General features: G+C 49.3%; 1 protein-coding gene across 12 annotated transcripts in view; it reads left to right on the top strand.

Annotated features, from left to right (window-relative positions):
* The window catches only part of camta1a (calmodulin binding transcription activator 1a), a 230,355-nt gene that overhangs the window by 125,716 nt on the left and 88,683 nt on the right, over positions 1-15,956 (top strand). For all 12 annotated transcript variants that reach the window (XM_062566099.1, XM_062566100.1, XM_062566105.1 and 9 more), the window contains one exon: positions 5,211-5,346. In XM_062566099.1, coding sequence (XP_062422083.1) covers positions 5,211-5,346 — 136 coding nt within the window. The remainder of the gene's footprint in view (positions 1-5,210; positions 5,347-15,956) is intronic.

The raw sequence follows: 15,956 nt of genomic DNA, 5'->3' as shown, positions 1-15,956 counted from the left end.
CTCTGTAAATTGTCTGTGATCTTTTCATTGCGATAAGTGCGCGCGGGTGGAGGGGGGGGGGGTGTGGAACATCTGTTTTGTGCTGGAGGGCAGCGGGCCGGGGCCTGAGTACTGTGGCAGCCACTGGCAGTGTAGATAGAGAGAAAAAGGGGAGGCACGCGATCTGTCTCCTGCCCTGAATTACAACTCCGGGGGCCCCGCTACCCGCTCATCATTACTGTTAGTATTTAGTGGAGCACATTGGGTAAACAAAAGATTGCGCTCCATCTGTACAGCCTTGGAGATACGTGATATCATATTTGTAAAACTTAACTTCCTAGATTCATCTCAATCTAATTCGGTTAACTGCGACTCCCCCCCCCCCCCCCCTCCTTTACCCTTAATTCTTTTTTAAGGACTCAGTCCAGGGTGCACTGAGGGGAGAAAAAAAACGACCCTGAAAAGAGATGACGCTGTCGGATTAAAAGGATGTTGCATAACTTGTACCAGCTGACTGACCCTTTATTACCAGGCATAATCAGGCATTCGTGGTTGAAGGCCGAGGCCACTCAGGAGCAGAGGACCAAGGACTGTTGGCATCTCGGTGACCGGACGCCGCGGCCTCATTGGCAGTCAGAAGAGGTGCGCGACCCGCGGCGTCCCGACGTACGAACACTAGCGGGAGAGTTGGAGGGGTTTCAGAGCGGCGCAGACAATGAATCTCAATCCTGAGGCCGTGGCAGATTTACATTTAAAGTAGTTTTAGCGAAAACGCCCCACTTCCTGATGCATTCTCCGGCCGGGGCTGAAAGGGAGCGGCTTATCTGCGAGTCATCAATTGCACGTGATGCGTCCAGATAGGAGCTGCCAACACGGCGGCGGCGGCACCTTTTCTGCTCACGCAACCAGCTCAAAGATGAGCTGCCAACTAATGCGCCGCCGCTCCAAGTCTAATTACAGACACAGACGGCTGCAGGTGTGTGTGTGGCTGTTTTTTAACACGTGTGACCTGTGTTTTTACCTTGTGATTGACAGAAGCAGTAATGAGCAGCATCCGCGTGGTATCGACATTAACGTCATCCCCAGGTGGAGCGACGGGGTCAGCCGTTCGTCCACGTGCGGAGGCGTGGGGGGGGGGGCGTATTTGTGCTTCATATTTCTACGTACTGGGGGTTGGTGTGTGTGTGTTGGGATGAGTTGTCGGGGCGAGTGGGGCTGCTGACACAGTGGGGTAAAGGCTGCGATGGCTGAAGGCTCCGATGGGTAATTGAGAACAGCAGGTGTCGCCTCCCTTCTGAGCCACTTCGGGCCCCGACCAGCTCCACCTCCGATCTTCAAAGTCTCGCCGCTCCAGCCCTCCTGTCCTCTCCTCTCCCCTCCCCCGCTCTCCTATACTCTCATCTCCTCCTCCTCCTCCGCCTCCTCCTCCTCCTCTCCTCTTCACTTGGCTGCCTTGCCACAGTGGAAGTGGCTGTGGAGGAATAACAGTATGTGTGGTATTAATCAAACCCGGGGCATCACGGGGGGCAGGGAAGGGGCTCTGGCGCACTTATCGCCGCTGCACGGGTTCAGCTTGACAGAAATCCTTCATTGTGTGAAACCCTTTTGACAGGAGCACACTTGAGTCGTTTGGAGTCTGGCCGTACGGTAATAGTTTTGTTCCCGAGCTCGTTGGTGAAATATTGAGGTCATACAATGAATCTTATATTCCACGAATCCCATTTTTAAAAGTCCCATCGATGTGATTCCACAGAATATTTTAGGACGTTTAGGGGGCGAGTGTTCTCCTCGCCGGTCCCTGTCTGAGCAGGAGAACGTCTCGCACTGGTCCAGCCCCTCTGTCCTCCTCTTCCTCCTCCTCCTCCTCCTCCTCAGCGTTGGCCTTTAGACGCTGAAGCCGAGTCTGCTCTCCTGCTCTGGGGTTTGTTAGCCATGCTGAACACGTTACCGACCTCATAACCCCCCCCCCCCCCCCCCCATCCCCCTCAAATGCCGCCCCCACATCCTCCCCAGACTGTTTCAAATGAACAAATCTGATTGAGCGAATGCCATTACCTGGGTAAATGAATGATTCCTAAAGGACTGGACAAGGCCTAACATGGCCCTGAGGGTAAAGCTTGTTATCGCTGCAAAACTCCAGAGAGGCAGCGAGCACTTTGTCAGAGGCCTGTATTTCCATATTAATCTGCAACATTTAGGCATCGGAGACAGAGAGCCTCCTGTCACGCTCCTTTGATAACGGAGCAGTTAGCTTCCCCCCCTCGTGTATAAATATGTATAATTTTGATAAGATTAATGGAAACGCCTAAGTATACAGTGGTAGGAGATGAGGGTGAGGGAGCGAGTGGGGGACACTGCTCATTTTAGACCGACCTTTGCCTCAGAGTAACTCCAGGACAATTTCCTCCCGGTCCAAAGTGAATCCCAAAAAATAAAAAGCACCTACCCAACAGTCTTCAAAAATAGCTGATACGTTTTTTTTTTTTTTTGCGCACAGAGCCGATAAATACGCCGTGGAGCCTCTGACACCGAAGCCTCACCCCAATTTCCAGTGCTCTGGAGGAGATCAGATAGCCCTGTGTCATTTGATTTTCTGCCTTATCTCATCTACGCCCATCTTTTTGTCTCAAGGAGGGCTACATTTTAAGAGGCACACGCTCCCGGTATCATTTTGAAGGACAAAACCCAGAGTAATATGGAAACAAATAATGGGATGGCACTGCTAGAGAAGGGCCTATTTCGCTGTTTGAATGGGGCCGACCCGCCGGCGTGGGCACGTAGGACGAGTGTCCTTCAAGTGACATTTGGGATGCAAATGAGTAGAAGTACACGTGTTGAAATCGCAGCAATCTGCAAAGTTCTCGGTTCACGAGTGCCATTTATGATCGCGCCTCAGCGACGGGTGACATTACGGACGCCGTAAACCAGAACACAATTTATACATCGAGCAGTTCCACTTTTCTAACTGACCAATAAAAATGTCCCTTCAACAGTAGTTTTCTGCAAAGTATGCAGAGCGCTAAACAAGAGAGGGGCAGCGAGTGGGGAGGAAGCAGCAGGAGAGAGGGAGGGAGAGTGCAGGTGAGGGATCCGGAGACGGATGAAACGAGAGGCGGAGAGACGGCAGGAAGTTGAAGGAGTTGAAGCGAGGGAGGAGACAAAGACGGTCCCCGGTGCGCAGCTCCAGTTGACTGACGGCGAGGAGGGAGACGAAAGGGGAGGAGGGAAGGGAAGAAGGGAGACCGCGCACGTCAGTGTGTGAGTGGCGTCTCTCATTAGGAGGTGCTGTCAGGGGCCACGCAGGGGTGCGGTGGGGGTGGGGGGACTGCAGGGACCCCGCCTCCCCCGTCTCCTACCCTTCCGCTGGCCCCTGAGATCCGGATGGGGAAAATGATTGATGAGTGATACCAAGATAAACACGAGCTCTGGCCCCAAAAGGCGCCACTGCAAAATGATGCATGCGCCGTTATAAATAAACCGCGTGGAGAAAGAAAAAAGAAGAGCTTCACGATAACTAACAAAAGAAAACAACTGTTGGGTTTTCCTCATCTTGAGTTGTGTTAGCGAGGACACACACACCCAGCTTTGGTTTCCAGCCTTGATGATTTTTGTGACTCTTGTTTATGTTTGTGTGTTGTTCTTATGTTGAACACAAAGCTAACAAGGCTCACCCAGCTGTCAGCGTTCCACAAATCTCTCTGGACTGGATTCTTTTCTCGTTAAAGCTGGCGACCTCGCAGCGCTCCAAATGTAAACATAGACCACGGCTGACCGTGACAAACGGACCTTAATAGAACCTCTTCATTTTTCATAATAAATTAATGGACAACTGCAAACAAGCAAACTCATAACATCGCAGACATATTTGACACAAGTTAGCATGCAGAACAGGTCCCGACGTTTGATAACAACAAGAAAAACAGTGTGGGTTTGTTTCCTGTTTTATTTTGTAGTTTCCTGCTTTCGTTGTACCCGTGTTAGCTTCACTTCCTGTGATTGTCTTCCTGATTGTTCCCACCTGTGACCAATCACAGTGTATTTAAACCACGTGTGTCTCTTGTCGGTTCATTATATGTTTTCCGCATGTCGGTGAGTTAAAAAATTAAATAAAATTATACTCCTCTTGAAATATAGTATTTTTGCTTGCGAAATATGCTAATGAGTCCCACTTCCGCCCCCCCACCAAGCGTGACAAGAAAACTGCTTTCTTCTCCCGTTCAGGTGATAGTTCTCCATCTACCGCGTGCGCCTCCATATTTGTCTGCGTTACAAACTCCGACTTCAAGCTGTTCTTCTGCTGTCCTTTTTCTCGAGGAGGGGGTCAGAAATTGTCGCGTGCAAGGCAGCGTAAGCCGCTCGCCGCCGTCACCCTGCCTCCTCGGCAGCTTTGGCACGCGGCTCCTCCACTCACTTCACTGTTTTTGGAAGAGCCTGAAACCATAGCAGCCGTGTACAGTGTGTCCCTCTGTTTGTGGTAAGAGTGCAGATGTGCATATGGGTTAATGCTGCAGATGTGCACAATGCACACAAATGCAACCGCACACAATAATGTTCAAATGCTGACTCATTTTTGAGTAAGTCATGAATGTTTTATGCTACACTTTGCGTTAATGTTTAACACTGAGCGCCAAACGCCTCTGTTACATATCGAAGTGGAAAGGCAAATTATCATCAAATAGTTACATTATATCATTATGAGCCTACAGGCTGTGGTCTGGTGGAGGGAGGATGAATTATGAATGGAGTGTGAGGGAGGATCTTCGCTTCCCCCCCCGAGGGAGTTCCAACACCACAACTCATTTAAGTTGGATGAATCACAGATAAGGAAGCCCCCCCTCATCCCCCCTGCACACACACACACACACACCAACCACACCACTTGCTTTACACACTGCCCTTCATGTAATTTACTCCGTGTGAAGAAGTGTCCCTTTAGCTGCTCGCAGCACACGCGCTTCTCGTTGGGAGAAATGTGTGCTGAAGGGGGGCTTTGTTCATTTTCAAACTGTGCATACCAATGCTGAAAAACACCATGAAGAAGTCTTGTCATCTAAGTCACTGGTGCATTTTCTGCCTGGCGCAGACTCGTGTCGGGCCCCTTTGTACATCTCTAAAATGAGTCCCCGAGCTGTGCTGTAGCTTTGCCTAAAGATTCCTCTCATCTCATCTTTCTCTCTTCTGCCCCCCCCCCCCCTCTCTCTGCCCGTCCCCCCCCCCCCCCCCGGATCCAGGCCGCAGAATGGGTCGATGATATTGTACAATAGGAAGAAGGTGAAGTACAGAAAGGATGGCTACTGTTGGAAGAAGAGGAAAGACGGGAAGACCACACGGGAGGATCACATGAAGCTGAAAGTGCAGGGAGTCGAGGTGAGTGCGCTTACAACAGTTTGGATTCAGAGGGAGTGAAATGGTGGGTTGGGTGGGGAAGGGGGGGGGGGGGCGAGAGCCAGCCTTCGCCGTGACACAGACAAACACGCGTCCACGCATAGCCGTCCCCTGGCTGTAATGGAGGTGGGTCACGTGCTGCAATCGGCCCGTGTCTCCGAGGAGCCCTACCAAGAAACAACGCGGCACAACAATACTTTTCCCTGGGAATCCAGCGGAGTGGAACCGATTGTTTGTACCTTATTAAGGCTCCGGATGTTGCCTCTGCTCCAGAGAGCCTACATTAATCTTCGCCGGCTCGAAAGCAGTGCTGTTCCCTTACCCCACTCCACGTCGCTCCGCTTACCAGCGGGCCCAGATGCGCCGCAGCTCCCGAAAGTTTCGGGCTCGGGTCCCTTTCACGAGATTAGCCACGAGCTCGGGTGGCCCAGGAGAGAAGAGAGGTGAGGTTTTTTCCCCTGTTGTTTGGGTTGTGTGTACGTATGTCCACATGTACACAAGAATAACACGGTCACACAAACACCTTAACCACACACCTCAGGGCGCGGTGACGTGAGTCTGTGTCACACAGTGAGGCCAAGACGACGCTCAGGCACTCGCTCTCTGTTTGTACTCCACCAGATATTTGTCACTTCCCCCTCGAGTCCCGCAGTGGTCTGACAACCCGCTGGGACATGACACGTCCACCTTTTAGGACCTGTTACCTATCTGTACAGTTTCTGAGAGTTCAAGCCTTAATGCAGCCAACATGCTTTGAAAGGGTTACATTAATACAGTAAAGTTGGACTTTTATTTTCAAAACTTCCACAAATTTTAATTGCGTTTTTTTTTTTAAACAGCAGGATAAGGTCATAGGGGACAGGTGTCGCACCCAATTCAGTTCTAACCAATACATTTTTAGAAATTCTTTTAGAATGAATTACTTCTGCTGTCTAGTAGTAGATCCTCGCGGCCCACTTCAGTACACGCAAAAGACCGCCCCGCCCCCCCAACAGAATACGATACTGTTTGACACTGTCCTATTTCTCAGCATCTATGTTGAGCAATGCTCCAGAAGAGCAGCCATTTTTCCTTAAAAGCCACACTCTGTGCTGGCCCGTCCCAACCTGTGTACCTTCTCCTGGCTACTGGACGTTCTTCCGTGTTCTTGTAGCCGCCACAATAGACGAGGAGAAACGTCACTGTATGAAAATATCCAGACCTCTGTGACCAACTCATCTTCATAACAAATGTATTAAAAAAACAGCCTACAAACTGTAGAGATTGGCTCTTGAGGTGAGCGCTCTAGTGAAAAAATAAAAAAAAAGGTTCTGGAATCCAGGGCAGCACTCCAGACTCACCTCATATGCTACATGCTGTATATGCTGTGTGGTCCCGCTGTCCTGCCAAAGGTGTGTCCGATGTGTACTTGTGCTGCTGAACGGAGCCCATCGTGTGATGCATTGCTCCACTTTGGTAGCGGTGGGGTTTGGACTTGAGCCAGACTGAGACAGAAGCAACACGTCCTGGAAAAATAAAGGTTATATATCCCTTAAGTGTTGGAAGAGCGAGCTTTTCTTCACATTCCAGTCGACAACTCGACGCAAACAGTGAGTAATGCGCCGGTGACTGTTACAGTGCTTTATGTCCATTAGTTGCAATGAGCCGTCGGAATCACTAGAAATGTAGTGAGCAATGTACAGTGTGCAACGATTTAAGATAACGGATGCAAAGAGAAATCATGGTGAGTCACGCGGGTGAAGACTGATGGAGAGTTCGCACAGTGGGATTCTCCTCTCTGTCATTTGGCTGTGTGAGCTCTGATATGTTGTAACCTGCCTAATCTACCATAGCTAATTGCTAATTGTGCTCAGCGGCGCAAGGTGTGAAGGTGGGCTTAGTGAAGAGGGAGAGAGACAGAGCACTGAAGCTGACCTATGGATGGAAAGCCACATGGGGTCACAGAAATTTGACCCCAAGAAAACACAACATGTAAGAATGCAGCAAGTCACGCTGCTGTGTTCCTGTGTTTTTGTGCACACATCTTATCCACATCTTGCCGCCTGGGAACACCCGAGTCGACAGCTCACCCCTCAGGACTGACAGAGTGAAGTGATCCATCACTGCTGTAACCTGCCCATGATGGGAACCATGACCCGTAATGCACAGGCATGTTTACTGTAAGCACATCCAGATGAGTTGACCTTTGCCTTTTCTGTACATTGAAGAAATGAGATCACAGGAGGGGATACGGAGCGATCTCTTTCTGCTGGCCACCCTGTTTAGATGTTGAACGGAAAGAGCCATTTAAATGCATAATTCATGTAATATCTTCGCAAGGCGAAACGCAGAGAGAGTTGACATAAGTTGAGTGTAACCTGAATAGTTTCTACAGGGGAGTCTTTAGAAACCCCCGTGCTGTGCTGTAGCCGCTCTGATTCCACCGGGTGCTCAATCAAGGTTCTGTGGCTATTACACGGGCCGGATTCAAAGCACGGAGAGAGGACAAGTGTTGTGGTTGGTGGAGGTCGGTGATGTTCACTGACTCCAACCGGGGGGGGATTGCTGCAAGTCCACGAGCAAAGGCCCTTCTGGGGCCTGCAGGAGGCAACCTAGCGTGGCATGAGTAGATGTCAGCGCGCGTGCCGCTGCCACTGCTGCTGTCCTGTCTGCCGCTGGCTCGGCGGCCCGTGTAAACCGAGGCCCTGCCCTCTTCCTCCCTCCATCTCGCTTCCATTCGACTCTCAGTGTCTTTCTCTCCTTCCTCCACCCTCCGTTTCCCTGTCTTGTAATTCCCTTGACTAGATTGTCCATTGTCCCGCTCTACACCCATCTCTGCTTCTCCTCCTCCCAACTTCCTTCCTCCACTCCCAAGTCCACAGTCCAGGCGGACGGAACCTTGACTCGGGGCGGTAATGCTCCCTGTTCCCTAAAATTGGAGCGCGGGGCATGTTGCGGCATTAGCGCTTAACAGGCCGTGAAATAGCAGCCTGCCTTGCTGACGTCTCCCCATCACTCCAGGTGAGTTGGCCAGACGGCTGGATAAATGAGCAAGCTGCACCCCCCGCCCCCAACCCCCTCACCCCACCCCCCCCCCGTCTACCGGCGCGCATCCGAAGGAGAGATGTCCATCAGCGATTATCTCACCACACCCTGCTCTCTCTCGCCATGCAGTTCACCAGCATCCTGGTCACGGGCCAAACCCTCCTCCCCCACTCTCTCCCCTGGCGGGGCTGTCCGGTGGCCTTCTATCAGACAGGATCCTCGGTCACAGCAGGTTACGATTGGTTCTCTGTTCTCCCCGAGTGATGTCATCTTCACCCAGGCTGCAGGTCTGGCAGTGTGCATAGCTCTAGCATCCCCTGGCTTCTCGCTGTGAAATCGCAGAGACCTCCGGCACACCTGCTCTGACCGACTCCAGCTGATATCCACTTCTTCCTCAAGCTTTTCCCCCCCCCGGTGCTACCGCTTCTCATCTTCTGATTAGTTAACGTCGGCCTAACGCCGCCATCTCCTGCACCCCCTCCTATCTTTTCTCTTCATTATTCCTGAGCTTTAATAAACTCCCTAAAATGCAGATCGATTGTCTCTTAAGTGAAGGTGGCAGTGCCTCTGACTTATTTCATTACCACAGGCTAATTATACCGATTGAAATGAGCTTCTGCTCTTAAGGTGCGCTTTGCTGCTCTGCGCCACTGTGCTCCCACGATTTGAATGCCGATACAGTTCTCTTCCAATTCCCTAAATCCCACACCTGCCTCAACTCAACCCCGCGCCATCCCTTCACCCGGGCCTTTCACCCTCCTCCACCTCAATAATCAGCTGCTGCGTCCTAAGCCCCCCCCCGTAACTTGTCATTTCATGTTGGATCCACCCTAATGTGTGATTTCAACTGTGCAACTGTGCAATGAAGTAGGCTAATGGAGCATGCTCGTGGCTCAATCGCTCTGTTCATTGATAATAATGAAGACAAATGTCAAAACATTAGTTGCTAATGTTGTAATGGAGTGGATGCTAGCGGATGCGCACTGGATGCCACACTGCATTGGCTTTTTAATATCACATGACCTTCAATATTTAACTCCTCTTTTCGTATAGCCTTGCCCTTTATTTTTGCAGCAAAATCAAACCTTGCCTTTTTTTGTCCATCCGACGGGTTTCAAATTCAAATTGTGTGGAGTCACAGCGTCACACCTAATTCACAGGGAATGGGGCGAAAATAAGGTTCCTCGTGTCCGTGACCAGCTGAGTCACTTTGTTAGTATGTTGTGATCAGGCTGGCTGCATGTCTGTCAAATAGAGTTGCTTCGTGTGGGTGTTTGTGTTTTCAGGAGCTGTGCTAGCACTGATTTACAGACGCAGTGGTTGATGCCACCAGATTGTGAGGCCAGATGTGAGAGGGCACTAAACAAAGCCCTGGTTCTGAGAGGAGGTGACGCCGTGCGTGCTCTGCCTGCAGCTCCAGCTCAGAGTCAACTGTGAAATTAAGATCAGATTACTGATACAGGAAATGCCCAAATAAAAAATTCCAGTTTTTTGTTCCGAGTTCTAGGCTTTCTTTTCAACAGCACTCAGCTGCCTGTTGTGTAAAGACAGTAAATCGATTACGGCTTCCATTGTCTTCTCACTTCTCCTGGAGCCTGCTTTGTTATTCTCTATTTTCCCTTCCTTTCGCCTTGAGCTCACACAGCGAGCTCTTCCTTTTTGAATTACCTGATTGTGGAGGAGTTAAGACCAATCTGTTTGTGATATTTCAAAGAACGGTTACCATGGTTATAGCTCCCAACCCTTCTTCTCTGGCATACAGTAACAGTCAATGAGTGGTTGCAAAGCACAGGAAGAATACGGTTTAGTGACAAGATTCATGTATGCTACCACAGGGTAAACATTAACTTGGACAGAAAATGCTTGATTATCTAATAACGCGCACATACGCAGTGGATACAAATTCAAATTTTTATTTTTATCCAGCACATTACATGAAAGCAGTAATCCCCTTCCCAGCATAATAGCTTAATGTGGGTTGTTATGTTGTTATTAGTGACTGGACCAAAGCCTTCCCACATCAACGCCTTACCCCCAGCATTGGGGGCGTCCACTTTACCCGTGGTTTTCCTTAAAGACCGCAGTAATTAGTTTTCCCCCTCTTCGCTCTTACAACGGTGAATCACTCAGCAGCCGCTAAGCCCTCAGTGTGCCTTTCACCTTTCGTCTTATCGCCGCTTCAATCCAGCGGACGGAATTAAGGGGGCTGATTTTTGGAAAGGTTGCCCTGGGGAGCGGATCTATAATGGGTCCTTTCACCAAACAAACAAAAAAAAGCATTATTGACACTGTTATTTAATTCACCACATGTCTGCCACATTTTATCGTGGTGCCGTAATGAGGCATCTCCATGTCCCACTCTCTACTGTTACGGGTTAGGAGGAGATTTTTCCATAGAAATATTTTAAATGCAAAGTTTAAGGAATTTGACCACCATTTGGGAAATAAATAAATAAAAAACTGCTTTATCAAATCTCCCCATGGTGGCTTCCCTTGAACTGCCCAGTAGCTACACCCACCTGCTTCCAAGTCAGGGGAACAATGGAGCTCAGTCAAAGTGGAGTTACTGTTACTGTTGTCATTCTTTGGAGGGCTCCGAAACCTGAACTGTGGATTCTTCTCACGGCTCCACATGTCACTGGTTATCGTTATGTATACAGTTGGTACACCAATTCGAGTGCTTTTTGCCGGCCCTTTGATATATGTGTAACCCCCCCCCCCCATGGGAGCAGCGGAGCCAACTCCAAATATGCAAAGCAGGGGCAAGAGATTTGTTGAGAGGGTGAAGAAAACCGAGCACTGCAGGCAGCGAGCAGGCTTTGCACGACTCTGTGGTTTGTGAATTCTTTTCTTTTTTTGTTTGGTCTCGTGAGCCCACCACGGATCCCTGGGCAACGCAGGGCCCCGGGTTTTATTTACCAAAATTCGACTGTCTAACCATTCTTCAGTTCCAGGCCCAAATGCTCTTCGGAGATTCACCCTGATCCGAATAAACCACCTCCCAGTGATGCAGTGTTACACGCTGAAAGACCATTGCTGGATTCAGTTAAAATCCCTCGAATTTCAAGGTGGGAGTTCAAAGGAAAAGCAAGTCGTTCAGGCATCAACTCACATCCCTTATGTTAGGGTGCGAGTTCTTAGAGAAATCTCTGTTTAATGATCTACAACCAGCTTTTGGCTGGTTCGCACTTTTCTCAGGCATTTCTACAGGTCGGGGTCAGCCGAGGCCCTGAGTATTGAGTGGAATCAAAGAGTGCTTTTCCATTCCTGAAAACCTGTGAAATGTATTATATAGATTGCTTGAAATACCTCGGATAGCTCTTCAGGACAAGTTTGCCTTTTCTCCCCATCTGCCTCTGTTTCGTTCCCTTTCCTCTCATTTCTTGCTCTATTTTCTCTTCTTTTAAAAAAAAGAAACCATCTGCTTCTTCTTCTTGAAAAAGGAGCCTACTCCGACGGTCTCGGGCCGCTCCTGTGGCGAAAGGCAGACCCCTGTGTCAAGAGAAGCAGTTTCCTCCGTGCGTCGTGAGGCCCTTGCAGAACCCCCCCCCCCCCCCCCCCCCCCCGCTGGCTTTGGAGCACTCGTTTCTTTTAATATCCTTCGCATGGCGAGCGCAGCACCTGTGTTTTGGGAGACACACCGAGGGGGCAAGGCTTTGAGGAGGAGTCCTCCGGTGACATTATCTCCTCTTTACTCACAAAGGCAGTGGAGCGGGCCCCGCAATTTCCACTTGAGCTTTTTTCTGCCTCATCTGCAAAAAGATATATTTGTGTATTGACGTTTGCAAAGAGATGAATTTGTTATACCCGAAGCGTCTCGCTCATCGGCTGCCTCTATCTGCCTCTTTTTGCTCGGCTATTTATTCTGCTGGCCTGTGCACATGGCCCATGTATTATTCACCAGCAACACAGAGGTTTAGATGTAATGCGCTGCTGTGTTACATTTAATAGCTGCAAAATCAAAATGTAGCGTTGCTCCAGCATCCCCTCTTCAAAGGAGCTATAATGAGTGGAGCTGCAAAGTTCAAAGAGAATGGTTAAGTGTTTGTGTAGAAATATACAGGGCGAGCCACTGTGCTTTCCTCAGAGTGATATTGAAAGGTTTGATATTTTAAATGAAAGGCGTTGGGGGGGGGGCAAAGAGGAGTTTAACACAGGAAACAGGTTTATCCCTTCCGCTTTGGGCAACCGAGGGATGATTCATTCGGATAAAGGGTTCTCCCGCCAATGCAACTGTCTGTCACAGTGTCCTCCTGCCTCTCGTTGGGCTTCTTCCTTCCATCGTCTGCACGTTCACCCGCATCTCCCCCCATTCCTTACCGCGTAACCCGAGTAGATGTTCCCTTCCACGTCTTTCCCGCGTCACACACGTCCTTCCCTTTTTCAGTTTGAATGCTTTCCGTTGGTTGGTTGGTTGGCGTCGTCTCGCGGTGCATTCAGAGTTGTGTCTCTCTGTAGCGCACGTAAAATGTGAAGAGAGAATGAGTCATTTGTATGAGCCCAAGGGGGTGCTAAGCTTGTTCTGCATTGTGTGTCGACACCGGTCCCCTGTTAATGTCACTGTCACTAAATAATGACACTCGCACGCAGACAGCTGCGCTGACGTGCACACACACACACACACACACACACACACACGCGCGCGCAGTGCTGCGTCCATGTACATTTGTTCCCTCACGCTGACAGAATCCTTGTCATTTTATACATTTTATGTATAGGTGCATATCATTTCCATGCTGAACGTGCACATTCCACCTATATGGTAAAAACACGATTCATTAATCAAGCCTGTTATTGGTAAACATTTCGATAAAAAAAAAAAAAAAGTTTTAAGAGAGCCCCCACCCCCTCCCCCCCACCAAAAAAAATCGCCCGTGTGATGGATGAAAGGGACAGAGATAGAAAATGAATCAAAAAGACTGTGGACTGTGGAAAATAAAAGACTGATGAAAAGAAGAGGAGGAGGCAAGAGAGGCTTATAAGGTGGATGGATGGTAAAGGGGAAGGGAGGGGGTGTAGGATGGAGAGGAGGGGGGGGGGCGGGGTAGAGGGGAGAGAAAAGCCGAAATGAACGATATATAGCCCCGGGCCAACAGAAAACAATTGTTACACTGCCTCCCATAACCCACTTCAACCTTAAACAGCAGATTTTTTTCACTCAATTAATTTCTACACATTGGAGCAGGGGCCTTGGCTGGAGCGGCTTTTATGTGCTCCTGCAGCTACACTGCCTGCTCTCTCTCTCTCTTTGTCTGACTCTAGCAGTCTTTCTTTCTCTTTTTTTCAGAAAATGAACATACTGCATTTGAATGGGCTGGACCACTTTGAGAGATGAATAAACAGAGAAAGGGCACATAAGGTCCAAAGCGCCGCGCTCACACAAACAATTGATGGAAACTCTCCTTTGATTCTCCCGTAGGACGAGAAATGTCATTTAACCTAATCAGTGCATTCAGAGGCGGTCATGCAGTGCTTCATGCAGACTTGGAAATATGATTTTAAAGTGCAATTACACGTTCATCTGAGTGTTTCGGTACCACAGGCCTTTTCATTCGGCCTTACATGTATCTGGAAAAAGAAAGTGAGTAAGTCAATCCAAGTTTCCAAGTTTACAGCGAGAAACCGGACAGATGAACAAGATTTTTGTACGCAGGTCTAATAAAAGTCATGACAAAATAATGACATTAGCAATGATAATAATCACACAGACCGGGGTCCAAGCGGGCTTTTTTTTCCCGTGGACGGCAGGTCGGTCCGCCTGAGGGCTGAGAGAGGGAGAGCAGGCAGAGACAGATGGACAGATAGATAGGGGAGGGCATGACTGAGCTGTGTCTGTGTGTGGTGAGTGAGGGCCAGTCGGAACAACATGAATCATGGCTCCAGTTGAGAGAGGAGGAGATCAGATCAATAACAGCCCAGAGGAAGGAGAGGAGAGAGCGAGAGAGAGAGAGAGAGGGAGAAGATGAAGGGAGGACACAGGAGGTGTTCATCACTGGACCACACCGACTCCCCAGCACGCTCACCTTTTCTTTTTTTCTTTTTCGTGCTGTACGTTCAACGTACCCAGCAAAGTCCCGTTTCCTTTTCTTGCCTTAAAGCTGAAGCATAGACACACGGTAGATAGAGCTACTGGGAAAGTAGGACTTATCGATTATTCAAAATCAACGCTATTCGTGGTCCTCTTTTGCAAAGACGTGTCGCCCCTCCCTTCAGCAAAGCGTTGACCTACAGTTCATCCAGTCATTCACTCTGCAAGTACAGGTGAAAACGTCCCAGCCTGAAAGGAAAGCCACGGAAAGAAGAATTATTCATCTCACTTTACTCTTTTAACTCGTGAGAAGCATGTTTGATTGTGCATGAGCAAATGTAGCTGTGCTTGTTTGAGGAGGCTGGAAGCTCAGCACTGGCTATTTGTCATTATTTTTTTACACAACCCGTGTGTATGGTAGCAGCCCCAGAGGTAGTGGCCAGTGTTGGAGTGGCTTTCTGGGTGTTTAAGCATGCTACACACACACATAAGTCTAAGATGGATCCATTGTGCTGTGGAATGGGCCAGCAATTTTTCTCATCCTGCCTTTTTTTCTTCTTTTTTTTTTTTTTAAATATAATTTTGTCGATAAAGGTGAAGGACGTTTCATCGCTATTTCCCCCTACCACCCCCCCCCCACCCCGACTCCCTCCTCCCCCCCGCGCGCTCTGCTGTGTCTCAGAGTGAAATCCCGAGATAAAGCTCGGCGGCGCTCCATGTTTAATGGAGCTTAATCCCGCAGATTTGAGATACGGAGCTGCGAGGTAATTCCCCCGTGCCCGTCTTCACTAACACAGAAATGCCACGTGACCACCTCATTCCGCCCGTTGGCTCGACACAGGCAGAGAGACGGACAGACCGACAAAAAACACAGCTCGGCCAAGGACAAGTCTTTTTTCCTAAGAATTCATCAGAAAAAGGGAGCTCTGCTGTAGAAAAACAAACCCACATGTTTTCTGCTACATGTGGTCATCTCCACTTGGGCCGGTCAGTCAACCCTCCCTCTCCATGGGGGGATTTATGAATTCATCTGCAACACCCGGAGATGAATACGAGCCAAAGGGGACGAGTTTGGAGAAGTCAGACGTGAAAGTCAGACTGAGAAGTATCATGGCCGCCGACAATCCTCCTTAAGTGATGAGCTGACAATTTGCTATTCACTCCGCCGGTGGAAATATTTTCAAATGCGAGTGCATAAACCTCCCACGGCAGGCAATACGCCAACCCTTCTCCTCCCATCTGACACACTCTTGTTTCAGAATAGCCACCGTGTGGTTCAATTTACCCCGAGACGTGCTTGTCAGGCCCGCTTGACTTGAGCTGCGTTGTCAGTGTGCAAAGCAGCGCTGGTTGTTGGTGGGGGTTCGACAGGAAACGTTCCTAAAAATGTCTGTTTTCTTTTAATATATTTTATTTACATCCACTAAAAACGAGGCGATCGTCTTGTGTCATTAGTGAACGAATGCGACTCTTATTCTAACCTTTTCTCGGCTGTTTTATTCCCTTCTGTCCTTCATCAGCGACGCTCCCCAATCCACTC

Source organism: Pungitius pungitius, chromosome 1 (genome assembly GCF_949316345.1).
Source record: "Pungitius pungitius chromosome 1, fPunPun2.1, whole genome shotgun sequence".
Classification (NCBI taxonomy): domain Eukaryota; kingdom Metazoa; phylum Chordata; class Actinopteri; order Perciformes; family Gasterosteidae; genus Pungitius; species Pungitius pungitius.
Note: the sequence above shows the minus strand (reverse complement) of the source record. Positions and strands in the feature narration are given on the sequence as shown.